This window comes from Diuraphis noxia, unplaced genomic scaffold (assembly GCF_037042655.1).
Source record: "Diuraphis noxia isolate RWA-SAM2 unplaced genomic scaffold, SU_Dnox_SAM2 contig0004, whole genome shotgun sequence".
Lineage (NCBI taxonomy): Eukaryota > Metazoa > Arthropoda > Insecta > Hemiptera > Aphididae > Diuraphis > Diuraphis noxia.
Genome location: NW_028301714.1, coordinates 55,453,538 through 55,468,386, shown reverse-complemented (window position 1 = coordinate 55,468,386; position 14,849 = coordinate 55,453,538). Strand labels below are relative to the sequence as shown.

Here is a 14,849-nt window from a genome sequence, read left to right as displayed (position 1 = left end):
AACTTAATAAATAATAATAAAAATAGAAGTGTATGTACCTAAGTCATGGCAAAATAAATAATATTTTATTCTCATAGAATAAATTGTAACTAAATTTTTATCAAATTTTATACATTCTCATATAAAAATTAATTCAAAACATATAAATTTAAAAATTTACTTTCTTGATGTATGAAATTGAATTTGTACTTGGAAACCAATGTTTTTGGAAATTCTGAAAGAAATGTGAAAATTCGTTTTTTAGTTAATTATAAGTAATTTTTCTTTTAGTGCAATTTTATTATCTTTAATAAATATGTCATTACCTATAATGATTTAAACACGCAAATTTCTTGTTTCTTATTGAAATTTTGATATGGTCATTTTTAGTCCAAATGAATCTGGTTTTTAGTTAGCAATAAGATATATTTCTGCTATCATCTATTAACTAGCGATAGACGTTTTCTATATTCATATGTTCTAGAAAAACGCAATTTTACGGGATGTACGGGGACACAAATAACTACTGGATTGACGATCGGGAAATGCTCAAGAGGCCTAGGAGAACTGGTGGAAGTGGTCCGTGGTCTGGATTGTGGTTTTCCATGCGTGCTCAAAAGATTCCGTCCTACATAAATGCCAAGAGTGGAATAGTGGTGAGAGCTCACAAATATTTAATAGTTATACAGTTAAAAGTGTCTGTGTGTAGTTTTCTGCATGCTATAGAGTATGGGTATTTATTTCCAAGATTCCAACGATATTATTAAGTTAGTAAAATTTAATAATAATAAACTGTAGTTTACTTAAAAACTATGAACCCTGTCGTTATAACGGAAAACATTTTGGACGCTGATACTGCGTTTCGAACAAAATTGTTCGTAAATATTTTCTTAATAAAAATATGAAATTGTACGTTACACTACAAATTTACAACCAAAATTATATATAGCTGTTCTTAATTACTTAGTTAGTCTAATAAGCTGAATCATTAAGATTATGGTTACAAATGAACGTTTGGGCACTTTAATAATCCATTAGTCCATAATAAATATACAGAATGATTTACGAAGCATACACACCCACAGTTGTCTTTACTAATTCAGTTTTTTATTTTATTTGTTTGTTAGAATTTTAAATGGGCTTAATGAATATGTTTTAAGATTCTTGAGTATTTATTTTTACCACTTTTATCCGGTCGACACCGCGTACGAATTTGAACACACGTATAAAGAACGCTTTGGTGAATCACCCTGTTTATGTTTTGAATCATGATATCCGACTCAGATGACTCATTCATTATTTGATACTAATATTGTATAGAGATTAATAAATTTAGTTCGTGTGTAAAAATGTGATATCAACTTTTACATAATTTTAATGACATTTCAGGTTACGTTTTTGAACTTCTGAAAGACTACGATTTTTACTAATGTAAAGTATGCTTGTAAAACATAATATTATAAGATATTTACGAACGTTTCCATTTTTATAAACTTTATGCACGACATCTTAACACTTTTTGTATGTACATTTTCAAAAGACTTTTTCATCTATTTTGACGAAGGGTGAATAATAAATAATATTCATATCAGGATACTTATGGGCTAGGTATGTGTAAATATTAAATTTTAATGTTTGTACATTTTCAATATTCTTTTTATAAAACGTACCTAAATCACATGTAATAATTCAATCGATAAAATATTATTGATTTTACTTGAAATGATAAGTCTTATAAAAATGTCTATGATAACTTATAGGTAATCATATTATTACACGTTTATTTTTATGTATCTATATACAATGTCATTTAATTATAATTAAGGGGTAGCTCACATACAAAGCTTAGCATTCTCTATTTCTATGTATACAAATTATAAATATTCATGAGAAGGTTAGCAATTGCGTACCGCTCTGCTGTACAGTAGGGGCATGTATATACCGTTTCCGCCAAAATTTGAAGTGACTGATTCCATCATCGCCCGTTTACGCCAAAATTTGAAGTGACTGATTCCATCATCGCTCGTTTACGCCAATTTAAAAAGGTTCAATAAGTGCAATTATTAAGTAAATGTACTTATTCATAAATAGATACAGTAATTTTATGGGATAAAAAATGTTCTTATCTGTACTGTGGTTTCAATCTTATCGATTTTTTTTTTAAAGTTTATTAAGGCTTCAACAACACATATTTTTAGCCTACTTTTATTTAAATGTATACAAAAAAAGAAAGGAAAATATATATAATATAATATGTGTACATTAAATTTTACTACATTATTATAGTTATTATTTACAATGGATATTTAGCTAGTGTTTATATTATGGAAAAATGTACTGATTGCAGTTGTGTTTTCATCTTTGAAGGCTTGATAGAGTGATGCAGGATTTTGGAGTATCTTATGTGCTTCAGTGTATTTGGGGCTGGTGATTACGATATGTTCAATTGATAGAATTACGTAGTAAGTATCACATATGGGTGCTGGTTTCTTATCGATATATATACAATGATTCCATATTTAAGTGATATAAATATTATACAGTATTTATGGATACCTAACATATTATATTGTATGTATGTGTGCATTTAAAATTGACATTATCGTAGATTAATGTGTACAACTATCGCTTATCACTCGTTTGTATCTAACATTGCCTTATGTAATACCGCATCATGTGTACGTAGTTTTAGTGAACTGAAATTAATTAAAACATTTTAACGACCCACAATCAACCAAAATACTTAGGATTTATGAACTATGAATAATAATAATAATTATTATTCCATAGTAGGTAAATTGGCAGAAATGGGAATCGAACCTTTTTTAAATTGGCGGAAACGGGTGCTGGTGGAATTGGTCATTTAAAATTTTCGCGGAAACTGTAACTCCCACAGTATAGTGAGTGGGCCAATAAAATTTATATGTAAAACTTGAAATAAATGATATAATTTCATTGTTTAGATACGTAAAACGATTCTGAGAAAAATAGCCTGTCAACCTGTATCACTAAGTCTTTGATGTTAAAGTATCATCAAAGTGCCAAAGTATTATGGTAGATCGATAAAAGTTTTCTGAAAATATTGTGTTTATTATATTATATTTATATTTATAGTATTAATTAATAATATATATATTTGTTGTTATAAATTATTAAATTTTGAGTCTATACCAGCTCAACGGATAGTGTGAATTGTTCCGTGGTATAAATGATCAGTTTTGGTTTTAATTCTGATTTAATAAACAAATTGAAATGGCAGTTATTAAATTAATTGTACTTTGGTATATCTAATTGTTTTATTAATAATTTACTTAACTTACTGTATGCCTTTATCATTTGTGGGTGTTATTTATTATTAAATAATCAAATATAACATTAATAATATTAATAGTATTTAAATAATTAAATAATTACTTTCGTATTACAAACAGTGATTAATAGTGACATAAAATGATCAATTTGCATGTTTCAAAACATAGCCAATGATCCATGAATTTTAAGATTCTTTTTAAAAAAATGTACTTATCTTGAAAACTGCAGTTTCAATGCACATTATTGCTTCAACATACCTAAATATACGCCAACGGAGGTGAAACATTTTGTGATTCACAGAGGCATAACAAATCTATATTAAGAAGCAATTTGAAATTTGAATAGCTATCCAAACTTGATCTGAGTTGTGCATAATATTATCACATATGTACAGAATGAAAAATACTACATCTGGTTATTCGACAAAATCAATTTTTCAATAGGTAAAATGTTTGGCTTTGTAGAGTAAATAGTTCAAGTTTCGGAGTATAAAGTAAATTGTTGGCCATGAATTTAAAAACAAACATTTCATGATATTAATCATTATGTATGTACCGAAAACATTTATAAAACTCGTTATTTTATTAACCATTAAATTAATTGATCCAATAAAACAAAATATGCACGTGTAATCAAGTTCAAGCCATATACTAATATACCTAAGTGTTATTTTTAACACGTAACTTCTAACCATTATTATCAAAATATTAACAAATTACATTTTTTTATTTTAAATATATACGTCTTTAATGAGTTTCAATATTTTGTATGTTAAACCTAATAACATTTTATCAATAATAATAATTTTAACACTGTTTGAACATTTCGAAAATCCGTATGTATAATCCTGCGGCGTGCGCGTTATTGAGAATTGCAATATGATTTCCTATTTATTTATTAAATTTCGTCCTCAGGTTATGATTAGGGATCCTAGCGCCTTGCCGATCGATCGAGGAATGATGGTGGCCAAAGGTACTAGTGGCTACATAAAAGTATGGGGCGATAAAGTAATTCCGACGAAACGTCTCATACGCGTCAAACCCGAAAAGAGACACTGTCTGTACCCCGACGAAAAGACCTATTTGGGCCGAGGTTATTTGACGTCAAACTGTTTGTTCAACTGTTACCAACGGTTTATGTTTCACGATTGTAAGTGCGTGCCGAGTTTCTATTATTTTCACTACGAAAAAGGTAAGAAAAAAAAACTAAAATTGCTATCTTATGCACTGCGGTATCTATACCATTATTGCGACATTGTGACGATATATTTCTGGTTTATTGGGTATTAAGCCAGACGAATACCTAAAACGATCAATGCTGGTTCGGAAATAATAAAATAATAATATTATTATTGTTGATTTCAGATCTTCCTTATCCCGATTGCAACGTAGAAGGACTCGTATGCTTGGCTGAACATTCATGTAATTATTGTTACAGTCAAACGCGTATTATTTATGCGTTATATAATATATAAACTGGTCGCTTCTAGCTTTTTCATATACTGATGATAATATACTATTGTGTACAGTAGTTTTTTCCTTATACCATCAATATTGTTCAAAGTGTAAATAAAAATACGATTAAGAATGGTCATTAACGTCGATACCTTATTGATTATTATCATTGAAAATGACAATATTTTTCTTATTTTTAATGCTGAAAATAAAAAATCTGGTTTGTAAATCTGAATTTTAGTACATTTTCAGTTGTAAAAACATTTAGGCATTTAAGTCATATAGTTTAATTTTTACAATATTTTACCATGTCATTTTTGAGAAGTAAAGTTGATAAAGTTGTAAAAAACATTTTGAATTCAAAAACTATAAGCTTTTTTAAATATTTCATGAGATGTTTTAAGTAGATACTTATTAAAATCTAAATATTATTTTAAAAATGTACTAATAAATAAATTAATGATTTACTTCAAAAAATTTTGATATATTTAAAAATTATAAAAAAACTACATGAATTAAATATAATATATATTTATAGCCAAGAGTTTTCAGAAATCCATATTTACGAATAAAACTTTTCACAAACAATTTATCAGATTTAATTTTTTTTTTCAGTATTGAAAAATAAAAATAAAGAATACCAGTTGCACAAAATTCAAAAGTCTAAAAATTTAAATATTGATTAGAACAAAAATTATTTAATTTGTCAGATTTTCTTGTTACATCTGTATAGTTTCAAAAATATATAATTCTATATTATAGTACCTAATCCAAATTTTAAGTTTGTATATAACCTATTATTGTTTGAAAATGTATATTGCTGCAGAATCCATCAAATGTTTATTCACATAAATACAAAGAAAAAGATTTGTTTTCAATGATAATAATGAAAATAGGTAAACTCATAATATTTGAATATGAAATTAAAATTAATACGCCAATATGTTATTGATATCAAATATAACTATAATCATCAATTTTTGTATAATTTGAATACGAACCTTTACTTGAATTTTTAAATTTGAACATGAAATACATCAATTATACTCATAAATAGAAAGTGAATTTTGCTCACAATAGTAGGTATTGTTTTTTGGATCGGTGGTTATTTCATTGTTTCGCTTTTAAGCATATTCAATCGTACTGATATCTGTCAGGTTATATCCTTTATTTTTGAAGCATTTTAAAAACCATTTTCAAACATAATTTAGATGTATTTTTTATTTATAAATTTTTGGTTTAAAATGTTGTAAAAAATAAAATTACAGTACTTTTCATATAAACCAGCAAAAAAAAAAAAAAAACAAAAAAACATTAGTTAAAATGAATTTTGACGCTATTATTTTTAAATTTTTGTTTGTTTAAACCAGATGTCCAAGTAGGTTAGTTATTTTCTGTAAATTTGTAATAAATAACAAAGGAATACAATTTTCAATTATCTCGGTGAAGATATATGATTTAGAAGATTTCGTTTAGTCGTAGATAAATTGAGTGTTTAGTAAAACAACATTTTAAATTCCCGAAGGTCGATGTTATCAAGAAAACAGGAATTTTTTATATATTTAGTTTGTGTTGATCTTAAAAATGTGTATCAAATTAAAAATTTTGTAAAAAATTTACATTAGTTTACAAATCAAGTACTTGGAATAATTGATTCAAACCTTAAAAACCTGATTCCCTGCAGTCGAAGGTCAGTATAGGGTTCGAAGTTGATCTGTATAGTTATTTGGATTATAGAGAATTGTTCAATCTCTATTAGTGGTTGTCCTCGGATTCTACGATTTAACCTAGACTTAAAAATATCGATAGTATAAATTGAAAAAAATTGTGTTTGACTTGGTCGTCGATTGATAAAATTTATGTTATTTTTTTAATAACTATTTGTATTACGTGAAATTGGAGACAAGTCTCAAATAAATCGAGTATATTATATGTAATTAGGTTAGAAAAATAGTCATGAAAATCAATAAAATTAAAAGATAACATCGATCTTGTATAGGTTATATATAATTGATGTTATAAACATTTTATTACAAATTTGTGACTTATTGAGCGATTTTAAAATCTATAACTAAGGCTATGACTATAATTCGTCTATATTATAATTATATTATACTATACTGATCCTAAATTATTAATTAATCAGACAATAACTATCCTAATTTTTTTATTTTCAAACGACTGTTCATCTATTCTTTACCAACTGGTAATTCTTCTCAATTAATTTTTTTGATTAATGTGTTTTCCAAAAATATTTATTCTCACAGTCCGGGTACAGTAATATTAGTTATTACTATGTTACTAATTTACTATAGCAGAGTGGAATAATTGATTATATTGCTTCGATGATACTTCAACATTCTTTTTTTTAAATACAAAAATCTATTTAAAAAAAGATTAGTGTGGATTAGTATCAATAGATCATTTCGTGAATATTAATTGTATTGAATATATTATATGATTATATCTGTAAGGTCGGATTTAGGTAGCATTTTTGTAAAATTCTCCTCACCCTGAACAAAATATAAAATGATAAAACAATTAATTTGAGGCATAATTTTGAGAACCAGAATCTAAAAATATTATGATTACAAACGCACCTAATGAAATTTCGAGCCTATTAATTTAAATATTTGACATTTTTAAACATCTGAAAATCACACTTTTACGTAGTTATCAATAAACGATCTGGTACAACGTGGTATTTAAGGTGTTAAGACAAAATCTTTTGGTGTTATAAATTGTTTCATATTTTAATAATTGTAATATTGGTGATTTCCCTGTCTAATATAAGACATAATAATATATATAATTATTATAATATAATATAATATTTTCACAAAAATTAATTTTTTGAACGTCGTTTTCAGCAAGTTTCATTAATATCGTGGATCGTGACAAAAATTTATCCACGAATTTAAGATGCAAATGTCCAGGTGATTGTCGCAGCCAAAAGTATAAGTCTAACATTGTCGTATTAAATGAAACGTGAGCATTTTCTTATTTCCACAAAACACTCAATATATTATCAAATGTCTGATTTTTTAGAAATCAATTCTGTTTTTGACATTCAATCAAATGATACCTATCTATAATAAAATACGTATGCATGAGCATATAATGATTTTATACATATTCACAATTTATCACTCGTAATTCAACTTATCATCTATAAAAAAATCTTTTAAGGCTCATACAAATCAGAAATAATATAATATTATCACATTATTATTGAGTTATGAATGCAAAATCATGTTAAAAACATAATGAATACTACTAGTAAATTCTGCACAGTAAAGTGAGTTTATTTGTATTTTTATTTGATAGGCATTACGAAGAAAAAAATGTATACATTTTTATATTAACTCATCTAAACCAATAGGAACAATTTTTATTTTCCTACACATTTATACAGAGCGTACAAAAGTCAAAAATAGGAAATTTAAAACAATGACTTTAAAATGAAAAACAAAGTTTAAAAAAATAAGTTTTGAAGTACGAAATTCAACTTTAAAATAATACAGGTCAAAGCTTAAATCACGTATCATATGTTTGAATTTTTGTACCTTCATAGAGCCTAAAAATATTTTATACAAAAGAGAAGAATGGATTCGTAACAATATCAAAGCCCTCACGGTCATATAATAACATTCTATATTATGATGATGATAGTTTTTACGTAAAGCTTTTATCGGTACACACAATACGTTGCATAAAATAATATTCTTATTGCGTCTTGACAATGCAACTTATTATAACTTCAGTAGATGGTTTTTAATTTTGTGCCTCTCAAAAAACGAAAAAAAATGGCTCGATATTCAAATAGTATGATATTATAATGAGCATCTCAGCTCTCATGTGATTAAATCACTTCCTAGATATTATATTATTCAACCGAATCTAAGCACATTTACGAGAGGAAAAATCGACCGGAATGTTTTCAAAAATATGATTCATAATTTTATTATAGACGTTGTTTTCGTCTATTTAATTTTTTATAAAGCGGTGGTAATTTCATAATGATAAATCAACAATATTATGTTTATTAGCAATCTAATATTTTTGCATGTATTACTCCCTGTTCACACGGAAATATTTTACTTCGTTCGATAATGATAATAATATAATAATTCTTCTGTTAAATGAGTCCAAAATGAACTTTTGTTACTGTTTTCAGATCGAGAGCCGACCAAATTACCATTGACGTTTTCTTTCACAGGTCTACGTGTTTTCTGTACGAAACGGATTTAGTGTTCGACTTTATGAATGCTCTAGGTGAATATGAAATAATATATAATATTAAATTTAGCTACCTCATTATTGTTTTATTAAAATACTATTTCAATTCAAAAGAACGGTGGACGTACCTAACAGCGATGTAGACTCTTCCGCAGACAAAAAAATTCTTACAGATATCCGGAAATATACGTGTATACAACAGCCAATAATTGCACTCATGACCTTCAAACGCGTACCTAGTTATCGAGAAAATATTACAAAAAATAAGAATCAGACTTAACAATACATTCAACAAAGAAAAATATTATTAATATTTAGCAAAAAGACACCATAAATAAATAATTTTTTTAGACGAATGTTTTAGAAAATTATTTCAAAAAATCTATTAATTGATTAGAATACGTAAAACAAATTAGCATAAAATGTTATAGTAGCAAATAAGTTTAATTGACGAAGAAGAGATATTACATTACAACTGATAAATACAAAAATAACAAGGATTATTAACAAACTAACAAGATAAATTTAATTTAGATAAAAAAAAAATACGTTATTAATCGCACCTGTTGTATCTTGTATGTAACCAATCTTAAGCCTGTAAAAGTTAAAAGGAATCTGTAATTTATTCAATACTAATTTTATAGTTGTTGAATCGAAAAAAAAGAATGTAACGAATTCTTTATAGTAAAATAATGTAAATACTGTTAAAATAGTGTAAAAACCTATTATTGAACTCTGTTATACTATTATCTAATAATCTTGTATCTAATGATATCTAATATAAAAATTTTAAGAATCTTAAATCTATAAACCTATATTTAGTTGATTAATGTTAGCAAAATTTTAATAAAGAAAAAAAAATGATGAAATATTATATTAATATTTCGTTAATATAATACATTTTCCTTAAAACTAATGATATTTTAGGAAATTTAAATTATGATATCTATTAACATTGATGGTCTTGCTGGTGTGGCTCGGTGGTTGGCCTCAGTTATTAACTTGTTCTGAGGTCAAGTGTCGGCCGGCATCGTTCTCTGATAGGGTACGTATTAAAACGTATGATACCCGGGTTTTAATGACGTATTATCGACCCACATACGCGAACTTCTCAAACCATAATATCCTAACAAAATACTAATGACTATTATAGTTTCTGATGTTTATAATCAATAAAATAAAACAAATACTAAATCAATGGAATGAAATCATATAAATTAAAACTATTTTTTCTATGCGTATTCAACTTCTATGTAGATTTCAAGATTTCTATAAATAAGCTCACATATAAAATTCGTTCAGTATATTTATGGAGTTGCCATTAGTTACAGAAAATAAAATTTAAATTAGCTTATGAATTTAATATGGTAATAGACTAGCCGAGAATTTATTGTTTTTTATTTAAATGTATATCAAAAATAAATGTAAACATAATTGTGTTTGTAGCTTATAAATTCTAAAACTATACGATAAAAGTTCGGAGATTATTTTTTAAAAATATCAGAAAAATTTAGAGAGTGATTTAAATTACTTTTGTATCGAGTATGTACAAAGTTATATGTAGTGTTATAACCAATATACCACCAGTGGATTGCCCATCTCTATTGTATTTTCTAAGTGTTCTTATAAGTCATATGTATAGATTAATGCACCCTATGCCCGTATTTGATGTTCGTTAATTTTTGGCAAAGTCCAGATATAATATTGTATATATTATTATATAAGCTTAAGTAAGATAAATTGTTTGATCTAAGATTTTTTTTTTTTTATTTGTTTCTAGTCGGCTACGGAGGAGTCTGCGGACTTTTTCTCGGGGCGTCATTAATCAGTGGCGTTGAATTCATAAATTTCATGACGTTTCGTTTGTATGACTATTGGTTGAACCGTCGACATCGAAACAAAATCGTCCAACGTTTCATGAATTGAAATTATCTGTTCTTGTAGATTTTTATTTGAAAACAATTATATAGTTTCAAAATAATTTTTTTCTGAATTAATTTATAGATTTAAGTTATATTAGTTATTAAAATATACATAGAATAGTCGTATAATGTATAAAATAGGTACATTTAAACCTTATCATAGGACGGTGATAAACGATGTTGAGTTTTTGCGCTTAGTTTGGTTTTATAGATTTAAAATTTTAAATGTATGTTCGAAATATAGGCATGATAAATATATAGAGGTGTTTAATGAAAATTAAATTTTGTATTTGACAAACTAAAACTCTGAATGGTCTTGGACTTCTGAAACGTCCAATCACAGCAGTTGCTATATTATGTTTGAATACTTGTATAAATTCTATAAATTTGTCTTTATTTTGATTTTATGAAGTTTTAATTATGTTATAATAATGATGAATAGATAATATCTATTTGCATAATATATTTTATCACGGAAAAAAATATTTATTTACGATATCTATAGATAAATTTAAAGACTATGGTTTGAAAAATATCCATTGAACTACGATGGAATAATTTAATGTTGTATCAAAGTCGATCAGGTATAGTTAAATGATTAAAATCCAATAAATTCCTTTACAGCATGCATTACAGATTTTTTGTTGTAAATAAATTTATATTTGCCAATAGAGAATAATAAATTCAAACGTTGTACTTTTACCAATTAAAAATATAATCAAATATTAAATATTTTATTCTATTTAACATATATACATTATATAATATATATTATATATGTTACAACTGAGATAAAATATATTATACCAAACTTAATTTAATTGATTTAATAATTTCTGGTTTTATGTGTTTGGTGGGGCCCATAATATTTTTTTGGTGGGCCTTCAATCATAAGGTTTAATTTATGAATATAATTTTAGATACTACTGTAAGTATATAACGTGGTCCAAAACGGTACAGTTGTTTTTGTTTTTCGATTAGATCAAATTTATAAGATGTGTAAGTACTAAAAATACTCGCAACTATTAATAGGAAAAAAATAGAGGAATCACTCTGTACTAAAAAGGTGTTTAAAACTTAACTACCCTCTGATACTGCTTCATATTTTTTTATAAAATCATGAAATGCGCAATAATTGTACTTATTAATGTGGAACTATTCAATAACCACGCAAATCACAATAACACTCATCTTGATTTATTCGCATGCATCCGTTTACTAACGTATAGGCATACCGTGAGTGACGGTCGCCTTCCTGTCGAGGTAATTTTTAAACGCTCTAGAGTAATGATAAAATACCTTTTATCATTTTTTATTCTTTTTGTTTTCGTTTAAATATAAACTTTGATTATCTATAAGATTTTGTATAACTGCATGATTAAAGAAAAAGTGAGATGTCGAGAACGAGAGGTGAATCATCCTACATAATATTATTATATTACAAATATAATATGTAAAAAGTAAAATTTAATTTAATTACTGCTTTAGGTACTCTTCTGGTGCAGAACATATAAAGATTAACTTAGTGTGAGTTTTTATCCAACGCTCACACAAGCACTACAGTATAATAAACTACGAATGAAAGGCAAACAAAAAATTTTTAAATTAATATTTCAACATGTATCATATTTTATACATAATAATATTATTCAATGCAGTCATTAGTGTAACCTACAATAGTATAATATACTGTAAGCTAATGAAAAAATGTAATTTTCAAAGTAAACCATTATTATTACATCGATGTAATAACATTTCGTCATCTTATAACGTGTACTTTGTGTCAACAATATTATATAAAAATAAATATATATATCCATCATAATATAATGTGTAGATCCATATTTTTGGTTTGACAGACAAATTATAGTTATATATAATATATGTATAATATGAATTATAAGATACAATAAACTTGGAATATACCATGCCAATATACGCGTTGTAAACGAAATGAGAATATTAAATATAATTCAGATAAAATTCTAAAATACTAAAATACTACAGGGTTTAATTTAATGTGATCAAAAGAAAAAGAAGAAAAAACCCATTTTCTTTTAAATTCAACTGAAAGAGATACCTACACATATAAGATTTTTAATGGATTAATGGAAAGAATATAGACCCCATATTATATATAATATAACTACCAACTACCCATATGAAAAATGGAGTCGATGACAACGATGTGATTAAAAATTATGTTCCAAATATTTTTTTCTGTGCATCAGTAAAAACGTCAATTGCCATAATATTTGATCTAAAAAAAAAAAATTACAAAGCACTTAAAATATAATAAGGAATTTTTTCAGTGAATATATTCACTAATATAACTAAGAAAAGATTTTATACTTAATACTTATACAATACACCATAATTATGGTAACTTAAAATAAGACAACGAACAATAAAACATAATATAATATTCGTTTAGAAATTGAAATTGCCTTATAAAATAAACATTTTTTTTTTTTTTTTAATACTTCATTGATTAACAAGGACATATGTAACTATATTGCCTATACATGACGCCGTCATACAAATTTTGTTTTTTAAATAAACCATTACACTCGTTAAAGCATAATAATAATACGAGTATTATATTATAATCGATATTGAGTATGGATGTTTGTGAAATATTTGTTTCTTTATGATCGTTTGTAAATTTTAAAATTCATTTTTCTAGCATTAAAAGCAATTCAGGCTATTATTTTAAAAGTTAAAAAAATATATAAAATTTAAATAATTTTTACTACTTATACTTTTAAATGTGGATATTCAAGCCTGAAATCCTTTCATAACAAGTATGGTGGTTATATTCCAATTAAATTATCCTTAATGAATAATTAAAAAGGATTATTTACGTTTGAACATTTTTGATGACAGTTGTCCACTAGATAGTATGCATATTATTCGATTTGAAAGTTTTCCAAAATAATACAATTAGTACTTACCTATTAATGAGAAATAAACAATTTTTAACAAATATTGATTTTTGAATTCAAAGAATCTTCATTTAAAATATTCAAATTTTGATGATATACTGTACCTAAATATTTCTTATCTCATCATTGTGAAAATTAATGTTTGATTTTTCAATAAAGTAAAACCCATAAATCATTTAAAACAGAGCATCGTTCATTTATTCAATAAAATAATTCATAGCCAGCCAAAATATATACCTATTTGAATTGTTGTAAAATAAATTTTAACATAATTGTCGAATTCGAAATTAATTTTATTTTTTATGTATACTATTATTGAAAATCTGATAAATCTGACTGCAATTTAAGGGTATTTATTTTTAATAATAGCCTACTGTAAATATTTACTGGTCATAAAAATGTTTTTATATTTAAAAAATATATTACGAGTATTACCGTGTCATAAAAGTATAAAATACAATTATTTTGCCTGTTTATATGTAACGTTTGTTAGAATGTCGGTTTGATAAGTGCCTGGTGAAACGTATCAATCAAAAGCCGAAACTCGAAACACAATATTATCAACGTATATAATATTATGTACACTTCATTTTTTTTCTTCTATACGATCGAATTTCTCAAACCAGAAAAAAAGACGTAAAAGTATAGTTTGATAATAATAAAATTGTAAGTGCATTGTAAAAATAATAATAGTATACTTTACGTTGTAAACTTAGGTTGTCACGTCCTGTAAAAATGTATACAAATATTATTATTGAGTGTATCATGTTATAAGCATACATGTATGATGGAATTTTGGGCAAAAGACATGACAATAAAAGTTGATATGAGTGTTATAGTTTATGTACAATATAATATTTATATATTTTTATAATCGTTTTAAGCGCTTGCGACCTATAATTATGGTTTTGAAAAAGTCAGTTCGCTAGGTTATATACCATTATATATATTATTTAACAAGACCTACGGACGACGGTCAATGCAATTTCATCGTCTCG

At 25.7% G+C, this 14,849-nt stretch overlaps 1 protein-coding gene across 2 annotated transcripts in view; it reads left to right on the top strand.

Moving 5' to 3' along the window:
* The window catches only part of LOC107165244 (pickpocket protein 19-like), a 28,559-nt gene extending 17,160 nt beyond the window's left edge, over positions 1 to 11,399 (top strand). For both annotated transcript variants that reach the window (XM_089226288.1, XM_089226287.1), the window contains 6 exons: positions 464 to 635; positions 4,206 to 4,482; positions 4,656 to 4,712; positions 7,616 to 7,733; positions 8,923 to 9,020; positions 10,765 to 11,399. In XM_089226288.1, coding sequence (XP_089082414.1) covers positions 464 to 635; positions 4,206 to 4,482; positions 4,656 to 4,712; positions 7,616 to 7,733; positions 8,923 to 9,020; positions 10,765 to 10,910 — 868 coding nt within the window. In that variant the 3' untranslated portion in view covers positions 10,911 to 11,399. The remainder of the gene's footprint in view (positions 1 to 463; positions 636 to 4,205; positions 4,483 to 4,655; positions 4,713 to 7,615; positions 7,734 to 8,922; positions 9,021 to 10,764) is intronic.
* Positions 11,400 to 14,849: the final 3,450 nt, after the last annotated feature.